This window comes from Ursus americanus, chromosome 2, assembly GCF_024610735.1.
Source record: "Ursus americanus isolate L20-20 chromosome 2, mUrsAme1.1.p, whole genome shotgun sequence".
In the NCBI taxonomy this organism is placed as follows: domain Eukaryota; kingdom Metazoa; phylum Chordata; class Mammalia; order Carnivora; family Ursidae; genus Ursus; species Ursus americanus.
Window position 1 is genome coordinate 77,262,104 of NC_142128.1, and position 15,678 is coordinate 77,277,781.

Genomic DNA, 15,678 nt, shown 5'->3' on the forward strand with positions numbered 1-15,678 from the left:
CAACATTTTACTCATCATGTGATCTTGCACACTGGCTGTTCAAGTAAGGGCCTGAATAAATTTAACATTAACACTGTCCTTATGAATATTCTAAGCTGGAATTTTTAAATATAGAAATACTTTGATTCCTTTAGGGCATCTGAAGAATGGAAAAACGGTTACCTCCCCTAACGTACATCTTTGGAACTATTGCCAACTTCAGAAACATAAGTAATAGGAAACTGTGTACCTGTTTCATAAAAATGCGATAGGAGTTCCTCTTTTTCAATAAAACGTTGATAGAGCCAATCAGAAAGGCCATCCGTCTCCAGGGGCACATCTTTGATCGGAAAGATCCTATGTGAGTTAGAAAAAAAGCAAAAACTACTTTAATTCAGAAATCAAAATCATTCAGAAGCACAATTTAGGGGCGCCTGGGTGGCACAGCAGTTAAGGGTCTGCCTTCGGCTCAGGGCGTGATCCCGGCGTTATGGGATCGAGCCCCACATCAGGCTCCTCCGCTGGGAGCCTGCTTCTTCCTCTCCCACTCCCCCTGCTTGTGTTCCCTCTCTTGCTGGCTGTCTCTCTCTGTCAAATAAATAAAATCTTAAAAAAAAAAAAAAGCAGCACAATTTAGCTTTGGTAACTGAAGAGCTGAAGACAAGTTATGGAATCACCTTTGGCTTTTGCAAGGATTCATTTCTGCAGCTTCTCAGGGCACCTTGGTTTTTAAAAAATTGTTGATTATACAACAGAGTTCATTTATTCATTCATTCAAACATTTACCAGCCTATTAAATATGTTAGGTCCAGTGCCAGATGATGAGAAAATATTAATAAGTTGTCTGGTAGCTATGAATAATTATTGAGCAATAACTGTCTTCCCATGCTAGCGGGTTTAAGAAGAAACAGTGTTCCGAAGAGATGAAATTTTAAAACACAGCTACTGGGACGCCTGAGCGGCTCAGTGCATTGAGTGTTGGACTCCTGGTTTCAGCTCAGGTCAGGATCTCCCAGTGGGGAGATGGAGCCCTGGGGTGGGCTCCGCGTTCAGCAGGGAGTCTGCTTCCCCGCTTGTGTGCATGCGCCCACACACTCTCTGTCTCTCTCTCAATTAAATAAATAAATCTTTTAAAAATAAAATAAAATAAATGCAGCTACTTTAGGACACATTTAGAGTAGTCAGATGCTAGGCCAAATAATGCATTTTAGCAATGTTCTTTGGGAGGAAATGTTTGTGAACAGACAGAATCTGCCTAAATTGGTGCCTACATTGTATCAGAGATAGAGGTTTCCTGAGCGGGGCCACCTCTAAGAGGAGCGCGATGTGCCGATCCTGTGAACGTGTCGGCTCAGCAGGAAACGACCCGGATGATGAGTGATAACGATACATGTCCGCTGGACCGGAGGGCAGAAAGGGGCACCTCGAGTACATACTATGTATTTGCTGACGTTGAAAAGAGTTTCTTTTTTGTTTTCCAGTTTTGTGGGGAGTTTTCTTAATTTTATTTTAATCGAAGGTATAAAGGTACACAGTTTTAAAAGCCTGCAAAAGGTTCGTATGAAAAGTAGCGGTCCCTGTCCCACTGCCGGTTGTTCCTCCCTCCCCAGAGGAATCGATTTTTACCTCTTTTAAACAAGCATCCTGATATTTATTGCCATGTTTCCCCTTCAGTTTTAGGGCCATTCTACTGACTTCCCACTATGGAAGAGGAGGAGTGAGCGCCTTCTTCCTTTTCCCATCACGCATTCATAACCTTCCCATCTTCCCAATGCAGCTGTATGGTCATTTTAATTAGCGGAGTACTAGACATTTACATTATTATAATCACGTACATATATTCAAAGCTAAGCCATGTAGTAAAGCAAGGCTACTCTTCCCTTCCTGCCCAATTTTTGTTCTCCCTGCACTGAGCGGTTTCATCATTTTCTCTGTATACATAACTAATTCAACCATAAACTCTTGTCCATCTAGAGACAATTCTCTAGAGCGCGTCTGCAGACTTTTTCTTAAAGGGCCAGACAGAAAGTATTTGGACTTGGCAGGCTTCATGGTACCTGTCGCAACTATTCAACTCTGCTTTGTAGTGTTAAGGCGGCCTTAGACCATGTATAAATATGTGGCTATAGTTATGTTACTTGAACATATACACTATAAAAAACAGGCAGTGAGCCAGATGGACCTCTCAAGGTGCTTGTGTGCATCAGACATTCTTTTAATTTTATCTTCCTGAATAAATTTCACCCACACTACGGATTTGTTGCCTGTAGTTTTCATCCTGCAAAGGCCCCTTACTTTGTCCTGGTGATGCTTCTAAAATGCATTTAATGTTTCCTACATCTCATGTCTTCCTTTTTCTGTATTTACTCTACATTCTGATGGAGCATATCCTCCAGTGGTTTCTGGAGAAAGGGTACTTGAAATCTTGCATTTCTGCCAATGTCTCTTTTCCTGTCCTCACACTTGGTTGATAATTTGACTAGACAGAGGATTCAGGGTTGCAATTCAAATTCTTCCATCTCTGTCTTTGTGTCCTCCTTTCTAGGAGATTTCTTATATAATTTCTAAACTTTTTTTTTTTTACTGAGTTTTTATGTCTTTTCTCGTATTTTTAATTTCTAAGAGCTCTTTGAATGTTCCTTTTTTATAGTACACTGTCGTTTTTACTGTTATAATAACTTACCTTTATGAAAATTAGAATGGAAATTTTAAAACATTCATGAAAGTACAGAAGAGGGTTAATGAACTATTAGGATTTTTGGCAGCTGTGCTCTCCCTGCACCATCCCTCCAAGTCACTTTTTTCTGTTTGTTTTAAGTCTCCGTCTTTCACAGCAGAGGCCGATCAGATGACGAAGTTATCCGGAGAGTCTTCGTTTGTTGACTCACATTTATGGATAAGGGGATTAAACAGCTGATTGAAGGCTCTCAGCCTGTGAGTGCACGTTGTGGACTGGGAGCTTCGCTAAGGATGATCTGGTTGGGCCATTTAAGTTGGTCTTTCCTCCTGAACTTGCCATTGCTGCAGACAAAGATCCTCCAGTACCCTGCCCAGAGAGTGAAGGCCTCGTTGTTGGCTTTCTGATGGCAAAGTGAAACAGCAGGGCTGGGGGTCTCAGCACTCGGCGCCCTGACATCACTTAACCGTACTGTTTTCATTATGGGACCTCTGCCTCAACTGTGCCAGGAGCCCCTGAGTCTAGACAGCCTGTGGTTCCCTCTCCAGAGTAAGCCTCCAGTCCCTGCCACGGCAGGGAACGAAGAATCTCCCAGCTGTGGAACGGAGGGTAGGTGTTCTGGGGATCTGAGTTCATCAACAGATTTCAACCAGACCCCCCCAAGTGTAGCAAGTCTTTCAACCTCATTTCCACGGGCACTGATCCTGCCAGTTTTTCAGTTCTGTGGTGTTAAGTCAGGCTGGCTCCCGGCTACCTGCTGGCTTAGGGTTCTGTTAGGTTATTGGCTGCTCGATCTGTTTTCCAATTTCCCGACTTTTGTTACTATTGCCTTTCCTATTGTATTACTCATCCTTGTGGGTTTACACTTTAAAGAAACTCTTCAGTGTCATTCTACGGGAGTTTTGGAAGGGCATGAAAGTTGACGTGAGTCCGAGCCACCATGTTCTTTAGGAAGCTGTCCTGTTATTTCTGAAAAGTCCAAGATGATTTTCTATCTTTGGCCAGTGTCTACTACTTGCCATTCTACAACGGGGCCTATATTACTATTTCAAGTTTAGGCAAAATGTGTGTCAGTCACTTCGTAAGGATTTGAAAATTATAATGACGCATACCCATCACAAAAACATTGAACAGCTTCTACAGTTTATCAGTAGAACACAATGTCCAGACTAGCCAAGTAGTACAAAGGATTCCAAATGACCAGACTGCCCATGCTCAGACTCCTTCAAAGGCTTCTTAAAAATTACTCACGTAGCATGGTCATTTGCATACAAAACAATCAGAAGGAACATTATTTATGAATCGCATTATAATCAGATCCCTTTCTCTTGTTATTTAAACACCGAAATACCAGATTTGGGGTACTTCAACACCCCAATGTAAGTATCTGTGGGCAGGAAAAAGAAGAGAGGAAACGAAGGAAGAGTACGGTATGGAAAAAATCTATTAAAAATCAATTTCAGGAAATTACAGTTTTGATTAAAAAATTTTGCTTTCAAGAATTTGAAAAGGATGAAAGGTAACCAAAACATAGTTTTATTTACACAGAAAATACGTTTCCCAATCTTAGTCACCTTTCTATCCCCCTTAGTACTAAATAGCTCTACAGCTGTAATACGGAGGTGTTCTGGTTTATTAAATATTTTAATGGGATAGGAGAGCCTAAGGTCCAGAAACTTCAAGTTTCAGCTTGCTACTGTAAAATCCCCTACCAGAATTAGATTTTCTTTTGCTTTGAAAGAGCTAACCACAAAAAGAGGAATTAAAGAACATCACGACTTTTAAAGAGAAAAAATACTCGAAATGCTTCCAGTACATAAAATCATCCCGTAGGCCCGTATTTCTTAGCCCCTTTCATGCCTACACTCCTAGGTAATTGGAAGATTTCTTTCAAACAAAAAATGTCTGCCTCTTCAGTCTCTCATGTTCTCCTATGCCTCACTACAGTGAGAGTAGGACTTCATGGCTGAGATTCCCTTCCACAAACAGTAGGGTTTTTGTTTTGTTTTGTTTTAATATGTGGAGAGTCTTTGCTTTTTAGGCATAATTAAATAATCCCAGAAGGTCGTTGGCCCAGTGATTAAGAGTACAGACTCTGGGACAGACTGCCTGTGGCTGAATTCTGGCTCTACGGCGCTTGCTGACTACGTGACCTGGGGAAAATGGTTTAACCTTTGTACAACTTACTTCCCTCATCTGTAAAATGGGGTTAATAATAGTATTTACCTTACAAAGTTGTTATATATGTATACTACTGGGCAGAGGGTGGTGGCATAACTTGGCTTCAGCAGTGATGGTGCTGGGTGTTAAATGGTAAGTATTGTGCTTTCGAGTTTTCTGGGTTCAGCAACAGTTGTAGTGACTGGACCGGACCTGAAGCTGTTATAAGGGTTTGGCAGTCTGTGACTCTTTTCATATAGCATAATTCTCTCCACAGATAGTCTGTGTGGTGTATCTCTATACCAGTGAGGCAGCAATGAAGCCAGCCTCAAGACAGTCTCATAAAAAGATAAATGCTGTTACCAAGTACTACAAGGGTGAATTCCTGACAGAGATTTTCAAGATTCTTAATATTAATACTGATATAATCAGAGGAGCAGAGACACGGAGATACGATTTCAAATGAGGAGGCCCGGGGCTATTTAAACAAGTGTGTGTTTCCATTCCTTCAAAGGGTAATTCTACTCTTTGAATTATAAGGAAGCCTCAAATTAGAAATAATATTCTAAGAATTTTATTATCTCCTCTTTTTCTTCTCCCCATTTTAACTAAGAATGCAGATCCCTCTGGGGGAAAGTCACACAGGATACACGAGCTCCTAAGACTATTTCTACAGACTACTTCACCTGCAGTGCACATGGAATCCTACAGAATTCAGCCGTTAGGCAAACATATTTCTATGGAAAAATGTTCTCCATGCTCACCATACAACACTAAGCTCACACCTCCTCGTCTGTTACATCTTTGTCCTTGCCTGCAAAAGGTCAAACTCCCTGTCTCCAGCCACCATCTCAACTTAGAGTGGATTTGAAAAGGAGATGACTTTTTTTTTGAAGTCAGTCTGTAAAGTAGCGTTTCCAGCCTCTTCCCTTGTCTGAGAAGACTCTTCAGGTACCTGGTTGTATGAAATGGCCATTTATATTGTGAAGGCGGCATGTCCATGTCCACCAAGCAATCTTGTAACCTTAATCTACATGTAGGAAGATGAATTAACACAAATTATGACAATTTGGTTTTTACCTTTTCTATATTTACACTGTTGACTCCATTTTCTTGTCACACTGCCTGATCAGGACAATACTGGATAGAAGTGATAGTAACGAGCTCCCTTGTCCCTCATTTCTCGTCTTTTGGGGGAAACATCCAATAGTTCACCATTAAGTATGATATTACTATAGATTTTTTTGTATATACTATTAATGCGATTAAAGAAATCCCCTTCTAGGGGCACCTGGGTGGCTCAGTCGTTAAGCGTCTGCCTTCGGCTCAGGGCGTGATCCCAGCGTTGTGGGATCGAGCCCCACATCAGGCTCCTCTGCTGGGAGCCTGCTTCTTCCTCTCCCACTCCCCCTGCTTGTGTTCCCTCTCTCGCTGGCTATCTCCGTCAAATAAATAAATAAAATATTAAAAAAAAAAAAGGAATCCCCTTCTATTCCTAGTTTACTAAGTATTTTCTGTTATCACGAATGGGAGTTAACACTTTATCAATTTTTTCCATCTGTTGACATGCTTATGTAATTTCTTCCTTTATTCTCTAATGTGATGAATTAAATTGACTGATTTTGAATGTTAAACCACTTTCATTCGTGGAATATATATACTCAGTACATAATCTGATGTGTTTTTAACATATCACTGGGTTAGTCTGGCGTTTATAATCATGTAACAGATTTGTCTGTAAATTTTCCTTTCTTATAATATCCTTGGTTCAGGTTTTTAGATTAAAGGTATGTTGGTTTCATAAAACAAGCTCAGAAGTATCCCCTTTTCTATGCTCTGAAAGAATAGTACTTAATGTCCTTTATTGTCTTTTTTATGACTGTAGAATCTATAGTAATGTCTCCTTTTCATTCCTGATATTGGCAACACTGGTCTGGTTTTCTTTTTAAAATGCTTTGTTTTTGAAGATTTTATTTATTTATTTATTTGACAGAGATAGAGACAGCCAGCGAGAGAGGGAACACAAGTAGGGGGAGTGGGAGAGGAAGAAGCAGGCTCCCAGCGGAGGAACCTGATGTGGGGCTCGATCCCATAATGCCAGGATCACGCCCTGAGCCTAAGGCAGACGCTTAACCGCTGTGCCACCCAGGCGCCCCTGGTCTTTTTTTTTTTGATCAGGGTTGCCAAGAATTGGTCAATTTTATAGTGCTTTTTAAAAAAACAATTTTTTGTTGTTATTCTTTCTACTGTAGGTTTTCCACTTCAATAAATTCTCCTTTATTATTCCCTGCTTTTTACTATCTTTGTATTTAATTTGCTTTTCTTTTTCTAACTTCTTGAGATAGACATTTAGATCATTCATTTTCAGTTTTTTTTCTCATAGTAGCTTTTAGGGCTACAGATTTTCCTCTAAACACAGATTATGCTATATCCCATACATTTTTATAGATTATATTTTCCTTATCATTCTGTTAAAAAAATCTTCTAATTTCATTGTAATCTCTTAATACACAGTAAACATGAAATTCCTCTTATTTCCTAATGATGGACAGTTTCTCATCTTTTGTTATTCTAAACAATGTGGCGATGAATGACATAGTGCAAATGTCCACTCATATGTGTACAAGTATATCTAGAGGATAAAATTCCAGAAGTGAAATTGCTAAGTCAAGAGTAAATGCATTACTAATTTTGAAAAATATTGCCAAATTGTCTTCATAAAGATACACCAATTTACATTCCCATTAGCAATTTATGAGAATGCCTCTCATGGAAAGGTTTTTTTTTTTTTTAAGATTTATTTATTTTGAGAGAGAGAAAGAGAGAGCACGTGCACGCGTGAGTTGCACTAACGCTGTAGGGAGCAGAGGGAGAGAGAATCTCAAGCAGACTCCCTGCCGAGCACGGAATCCATGTGGGGCTCCATCTCACAACCCTGAGATCACAGCCGGAACCGAAATCACGAGCCTGCTGCCCAACAGAGTGAGCCACCCAGGCATCCCTCGTGGAAAGTTTTTAAACTGGAGAATAACAGAGTCAGAGGCTCTGCTTTAGAGGATAGCTAGCAGTGTTTCACAACTGGGATATGCAAATTTGGGGACATATTCTTGGGGATCAATCTATGAGTTCTCTTTAAGTAGAGAGAGATCTTGTGTTTTCATTTCAATGTTAATAATAAAAAGATTCTGAATTATACAGATAAACATATTTTTTAAATTTTAAAATTTTTATTATTATTTTATTTTTTTAAAGATTTTATTTATTTATCTGACAGAGAGAGAGAGAGAGAAAGTACAAGCAGGGAGAGCTGCAGGGAGAGGGAGAAGCAGGCTCCCACTGAGCAGGGAGCCTGACATGGGGCTCGATCCCAGGACCCTGGGATCATGACTTGAGCTGAAGGCAGCCGCTCAACTGACTGAGCCACCCAAGGGCTCCAATTTTATAAATTTTTAAAAACATTTTTAAGTAGGCTCCACACAGCGTGGAGCCCAATGTAGGGCTTTAATTCACAACCCTGAGATCAAGACCTGAGCCGAGATCAAGGGTAAGACACTTAAGCAACTGAGCCACCCAGGCACCCCCAGATAAACATCTTTTTTACTAAGTACCGCTATGTGACTTCAGTGACAATGTGTATAGTCACTTTGGCACAATGCAGTACTACTTTAAAAGGCAAAAAAAGTACTCAAGGGCAAAATCTATTCTTTTACCTCTTAAAATTTGAGATTTAGCTGTAACTTTCCCTATGACTTATAACAGTCATTAAAATTAGACAAAAGGTGAGTTCTGCTTTTCACAATTGCAGAGTAGTTCACAGGTAACAGTTACAAATTCTGGACGAAACACAAAAAGTAATTAGTGGAATGCACTGGGGAGTGACTAAAAACAGGCAGATACTGGAAAAGAGTCAACACTGGGAAGACAGGAATGGCACTGGGTGAGTTTTCCATTTCTTCCAGCTTTTTCCCTGAGGATAATTCCCAATTAGCGCCACACAGGGAGGCCTAAAGTTTACACGGAAATATGTAGTCTTACTGGTTGAAGAATGAGAGGACAGAGATTAGGATGACCACAGCAGCTGGAAAGACAGGCATCCCAGAGAGAAGCACACACGAAGGGGGAGTTACAACTTCCAATCTCTGGATGACCCCTGAACTCTGTTACGTAGGGACAGACTCCAAGCAGAAGCAGGCCTCACAATTGGTAGCCAGCACAGTTCCAGGTACAAGAGAGGTGTGCCCAGAGCTACGCAGGAAACTTAACTATTCAGGAAACGTAATCATTTCTTTCTTTGTTTCCTGCAAATTAGATATCCTTAAATAGTTGGATTTTTAGGAAAATCCGTTAAACTTCACTTCACCCTGATACTAGAGGAATGTTTTAAAATTTAAAACTTAAATCTAAAAATTGGATTTTACTTTTTAAGTGAATGGCATTACAAATTATTGACTTTTTACTTTTAGATAATTTAGTACTATCCTAACACAGCTTTGCAATATAGGTAGCACTCTTTAAACTACTCACTTCTACCGCACTGAATAGCAGCCAAATGGTTTGGGGAATTATTTGCATTACTTTTTGACTTATAAACATCTACTGTTTCTGTAAATATAAAATCAGGCCTAATCGACCTAAGGATAACTTAGCAAGAGCCATAGGGCTAAAGAACATCTCGAAATAGTATTTAAAGCATCTTTATAAGGAGAAAAGTGACTAAGAATATGGCTGAATTAAACAGAGGAAGTTTGGGTTTACCAATTGAATTCTTGAAAGGACATGGTAAGGTTGGCAAAGTATATACTGCTTTAAGTGGGGGTGAGTGTGGGAACAGGGCTGTGTTTTAACAGAAAGCCTCCCCTACCATCTGCCTAGAATAGCTTGGACTTTCTCTTGCCTTAGGAAACAGCCAGGAGGGCAGACCAAATGCTCCCTCAAGAGCAATCTACTTTTATTACTCTGTTTCATCACTGTGGGATTAAAATATTAAAACAACTAACCCCCTAATATGGCAAAGTATCAAATGCACTCAATACCAGTTCTCTTGGAATCAAATAAAAGGAGATCTTGTGGGATATAAATAAATAAACAGATAAATAACAGAAATAAATCCTCCCAATACCAGTAGCTATCCAAATGAGAAACTAGCTTCTAATTTTCAAGAAACAAAAATTCTAATTATCAGGAATCCAGAATGTGCTCTTAAATAGAGTATTCTACCAAAATCCATTGAATCAGATTTAAGAGCACTAAATTACACTTGCAAAAAAAGATATAAATAATGCTTAGCAGCTGGTACCTCTATATATTTGAGTTAGAACATTTGAATTTTCATGCTACCAAGGATCCAAAATGGGAGCTAACAAACAACAGGGCTAAACCCTCAATTCCGTTATGCCAGCTACAAGTAAGGGAATTACTAAGCATTGAGGAAAATCTTGAGATGAACAGTTCCTGCTTTCAAAAGCCTAATAATCTAGCAGAGGAAAAAGAAAAGTAAACAAATACTCTAAAACCAGAATATGGTAAATGTTGTATAAGGAGTTTAAAGAAATTCTGTGTAAGTTTAAAGGAAGGGGTGTGTGCGTCTACTTATAGCACAGGATACATGGAAATGGCATCATTTGAGTTGGCCTAAAAGAGTAAGTAGGATTTAAAAATCTTTTTAAATAAAGTAACCAAATGCATATCGTTTTCAAGAGTCTGAGTACTACAGGGTTGACAATGAAAAATAATAACCCTATTTTTTCCCTCCCCAGACACCCATTTCCCAGACACAATGCCCTTCAATTTTTTTTTGCTATTTACCTCCATCGTGCTTATAAACACGCTCCTACCCCCATTTCTAGATTATCCAGCTTCAAATGTATTCATTGACTTGCTGCTACGGAAGATAAGGATTTGGGTCTCTTATCCCTCTGTTCTTTTCTCCTCTTCTCCTACAGTTAATACTCCCTTCTTAGGGCCAACTCTGTCCTTTGTAACTCTGCTTATTAGTTTATGTTTTATTTATTTTCGTATGTGTCCGTTCCTTCCATCAGACTGTGCTGTACTCATCATCGCATACCCAGTGTGTAAATCAGTGCCTAATCCTTCATGGGAACTCAAGTTTGGCGAACGGAATTAAAAGGAAAGTAATCTGCCAGTGTAAGACTTAGGCGGTGCCATCTGTAGACAGCCATCAGTACCATGGGAATAGTAAGTGACACCACCGGGGTTAGTGTGATAAGAATAACCCAGAAATGCAGAAACTAAACTTATCACCAAAAATAGATTTATGGACAAGAACAGATACTGTCAAATTTAACATATCGGAATATCTCGCAGCATTCAAGTCCCAGAAGTTTTGCTTTAGAGCCGCTGTCTTGAGGTAAGCTACTCAAGGCTTCATCCTCAACATATCAAAATGTAATATTTATAGCTTCCCCCTGGATCCACTAGCAAGACTTAAAAAGAAAAAAGAAAAAAAAAAGCCCACTTAGTTATCTGAAAATAGAATTCAGCAACTCAGATATAGGCTTTTACCCACTTCAGCACAGGGACAAACCAAGAGACAGCCAACGCAGGGTCACAGAGAACTTCCAGCACCTTGAACGTCCCTGTGGACAGGGAGAAGGCAGGTAGCACCTTGGCCGCTGCTTCCTCTCACAGTCGGGGAAAGTTCCGCCTGGGACTCCTTCCCCTTGAGCCCTGCTTCTTGTGACGGTCAAAACTGCAGTAAACCAACATGCCACGTGACGGCATAAACAATGAGGGGGCGCTGTTCAGGCCTCTTATTACATCTTTGTTTGTGTTCTGTCTTTTGAGATTATAGTAAGATGCTTACCAAATAAATGCTTGATGAAGGAAGTGGACTGTCAAGTAAGCAAAACACAACACTGGTATATTTGCTTAGGAGAATCACTATTACACTTTCCCTGAGTCTAATGACTTAAAAATTTTTTTGTTAAGACCATTTTTGGGGAGGCCGGTTTAAGGTTCACAGCAAAACCCAGGAGATGGCATACAGAATTTTCCCTATTTCCCTAATAACTTTTGAAAACTCTTGAGATAATTTTATGCTCAAGAAAAGTTGTAAAAATGGTACAAAGAATTCACATATATGCTTCACTCCAATTCCCCAAATGTCAGTTTCCCCCATATTTGCTTTACGTTACAATTCTTTCTCTCCATATATGCATACATATCTTTCTGATATATACACATATGATTTTTCAACTTTTGAGAGGAAGTTACAGTGTCCCCTAAGTACTTCCACATGTATTTTCTAAATACAAGGACAGCCTCTAACATAACCATAGTCGAATGATCAAAATCAGGAAATTAACACTGATACAATACTATGATCTATAATTTACAGACTTCATTCAAATCTTGCCAGTTCTTCCACTAATGTTTATAACAAAAAAGGGGGGGAGAAGGTTTAATGCTTTAGGAAGAGGATATAGCAACAAAATAAATAATGATTGAAGATGGAACCAATATTAACAAAGGGAATATTTAATAAACAAATATATTCCAGGTAAAAGATAATGAGGTGTGAGCTAGGCTGTGGCATTTAGATTTTTAAAAAAGGGATAGAAAGAAACACTGCAGAGGTTTCCTTCATAGGAACTGGCAGCTGAATTTGAGAGAGAGAATTAAATTAAAAGTGGAAGAGTCAAAGGAACTCAAATTTTCATTCTGGATGAGTGCAGAATGATGGTAACATAAAGCCCAACTGGACAGCCAGGAGGAACAAGTTTGTGTGAAGGAAAATGAGTGCAGTTTTAGAAATACTAGGCCTGCAGAAGCAACAGGCTATCCCGATGGAGGAAAGGAAGTGATGTGAGGGTCTGGAACGTGGGAGAAGGCCGGGGAACTAGAGCTATGTCTGCAGAGGACCTATTTCTGTTTACTCTCTTACTATGAACTCAACCTCCACAGACAAAAGAGGGCTAAAAACAGGATCCTGGAGAAGTCTATATTTAAGCAATCTGTCACGGGGTGTGTGTGCGTGTGTAAGATCCTGTATTAAATGAAAGGTTAGACAAAAAGACCTAGCTAGCCCTGCCACTTCTCAGATTCAGTTCAATGACTGCAAGTCACTAAAAGACAGTGATCATCAGAGTTACGCTTAACCATTATTCAGTTAAAAATTAAATGCTAAGACTTTTTTTTTATTTGAGGGACACACTATTTCCAACAACACTAGATTAACTTAGAAAACAAAAGAGTAGTTTTTGAATACCAGTGGCAGTCACTGTGATTGACCTTGAAGAGACCTGAAAGTGAAAGGGACATGGGGAAGCCCACAGGGCCAGGGAGGTGGGGAGGGAGCTCTTCATTTCCAAAGCTTATCACAGTTCCCCAAATCCTGTTATGTCCAGATGCCTGTACTGAAAACAGCTTTAGTAAATTAGATTCGTAGATTGTGGTCTTCGTTCTCAACTATGTTAATAGTACAAAATTTCTTCCACGTATGACTTTTTATAAATATTTGGAAATAAATGACATGTCGGGGCACCTGGGTGGCTCCGTAGGTTAGGTGTCTGACTCTTGATTTTGGCTCAGGTCATGATCTCAGGGTCCTGGGATGGAGCCCGGAGTCAGGCTCTGTGCTCAGTGAGGAGTCTGCTTGTCCCTCTCCCTCTACTCCTCACCCTGCTCATGCTCTCTCTCTAAAGTGAATAAATAAACAAACACAGAATCTTAAAAAAAAAATAGAAATGAAGTATGTCTTCTAAGTAGAGGACGATTTTATCTCACTTGAAATGATGTTCACCTCTTTCAAATTTCAACTTCATTACAGAAACACAGAATTCAACCCACAACTCAGTAAAACTTCAATTAAGACCACTTACTCAATGCCTCCAGCATCCTGAAAGGTGCCAACCTAAAATGTTTTCTTTTCTTAAAGGAAAAGGGGAAAAAAACTGCTGGTGTGGAAAAGAAGAAAGAACGTGTGGGTGGTGAACACTAATAAAAACAGCCAAGCACAACTAAAAACTTAAAGATTAAATTCAATGTGTAACTTTCCATTTTCCAACCAGAAGCTCTCAATAGTGACCGATGACTAAAACGTCCAGCCTCTTCCAGGGAAAAGCTAGGGTACAGAGGCAAGGCAACAGAAAACAAGAGGTGCTAAGAAAAGCAGACAGGAGGAAGAAGAAAATCATTAGAAACAGCACAAGTAGGGCTGAAATGAGCAATAATTCCAAGCAAGGATAGAGAAAAGCCCTAGCATAAGAAAAACTAAAGACAGGACACTTTTCTTCTGCGAGGAAAAAAGAAAGCCACTTTTAGCTCAAGAGGCAATCTTGGTACCTCACTCCCAGGCGGGTAATTTGGGGGCTCGAGCGGAGGGTGCTAAAGCCCTAAGCGTGCATCATTAGTGCCCAAGTGTGTGTCACTCAGGTGTGAACTACTCTAGAGTCGTTCATAGTTACTGGGAAAAGGTGACCTGAAATTTGGTCCCCATTAAGTTAAAAAACCGACTTTCACCTTATTGATTTTATTCTACTTTAGTCCAACTTTTATACCAAAAAAGTATAATAGAAATTTAAGCCTCTTAAAGTTCAGCTTTCAAATTATGGATAAAGCACCAAAATATGAAAAGCTAAACTATATAATTTGAGCATTTCAATATGCTGGATTTAAAGGGGTAAAATCTATTTAATGTCCATTAAATGGTATTTATCTTACAGGTGAATTTATTAAATTCTTAAAACTACCTGATGAAAATGCTTTTGTTGCAATTATGCAAAGGATTATTAGACCAAAATTCTAAAATTCTGCAGGCAGTTTCTTTTTTCGATTAGTTTTTTAAATTGAAGAATGAATACACTCACGTTATTAAAAAAGAAAAAAAAAACCCTCAAATAATAGCATGAGAAGATCCCTCCCCATCCCCACCAGAGGCATTCGCTGTCACCAGCTGAACAGCAACTCTAGGGAAGTCACCACGCTATAGAAAACCAATGGTCCCAAACCACTCCATTTGTTGAACAGTCTGTGTGCCGCTGATATGGGATACTTACTTAATCATACACAAGTCCCCAGAGAAGTCTGGATTTTCTAATCTTTCCATCCATCTGGTCCTGCCTTCATACTACACTGTTTTAATGACAGTAAACCTTGACATCTGGCAGGAAGAATTCCTCTATTTCTTCCATCTTCAAACTATCTTAGCTGTATTCAGTTATCTTTATTCTCTCAAATGAATTTTAGAACCATTTTGTTAAGTTTCCAGAAAAACCCTCCTGTATATAAATGTAATTGTAATTGTGTTAAATTTATAGATTGATTTGGGAGAACTGACGTCTTTGTAATTTGGGGCCTTCTCCTCTATGAGCACAGTCTCTCTTTCCATTTATTCAGGTCTTTTATGTTCCTCAATGAAGCTTTAGATTTCTTCTTCATACAAGTCTTACACGTTTTTTGTTAAGTTTTATTGTAAGGTACTTTATAGTCTTCTTGCTTCTGAGAATCGTATCTTTTAAAAAAATTACATTTTCTATTTATTGCCAGGAAAAGGGATGCCGCTGATTTTTCTGTGGTGATTCTATATCAAGCACTGGGTGTTACACGCAACTGACGAATTATCAAACTCTACATGTGAAACTCGAGATGTACTATATATGGGGGCTAACTGAATTTAAATTAAAATAAAAGATCGCTGAACTCCATAAATAGATGGTCAACTCAGTCTCTTGGGTTCTCTATGTAGACTATTGTGATGGTTAACTTGATATGTCCACTTGACTGGGCTAAGGAATGCCCAGATAGCTGCTAAACATTATTTCTAGGTATGTCTAGCAGAGATTAACATTTGAATCAGTAGACTAAGTGAAGAGGATTGCTCTCACCAATGTAGGTGGGCGTCA

At 39.3% G+C, this 15,678-nt stretch overlaps 1 protein-coding gene across 3 annotated transcripts in view; it reads right to left on the bottom strand.

The window, feature by feature from the left end:
• LPGAT1 (lysophosphatidylglycerol acyltransferase 1) overlaps nucleotides 1-15,678 on the bottom strand; it is an 83,044-nt gene that overhangs the window by 8,878 nt on the left and 58,488 nt on the right. For all 3 annotated transcript variants that reach the window (XM_087857969.1, XM_045787848.2, XM_087857970.1), the window contains one exon: nucleotides 230-336. In XM_087857969.1, coding sequence (XP_087714095.1) covers nucleotides 230-336 — 107 coding nt within the window. The remainder of the gene's footprint in view (nucleotides 1-229; nucleotides 337-15,678) is intronic.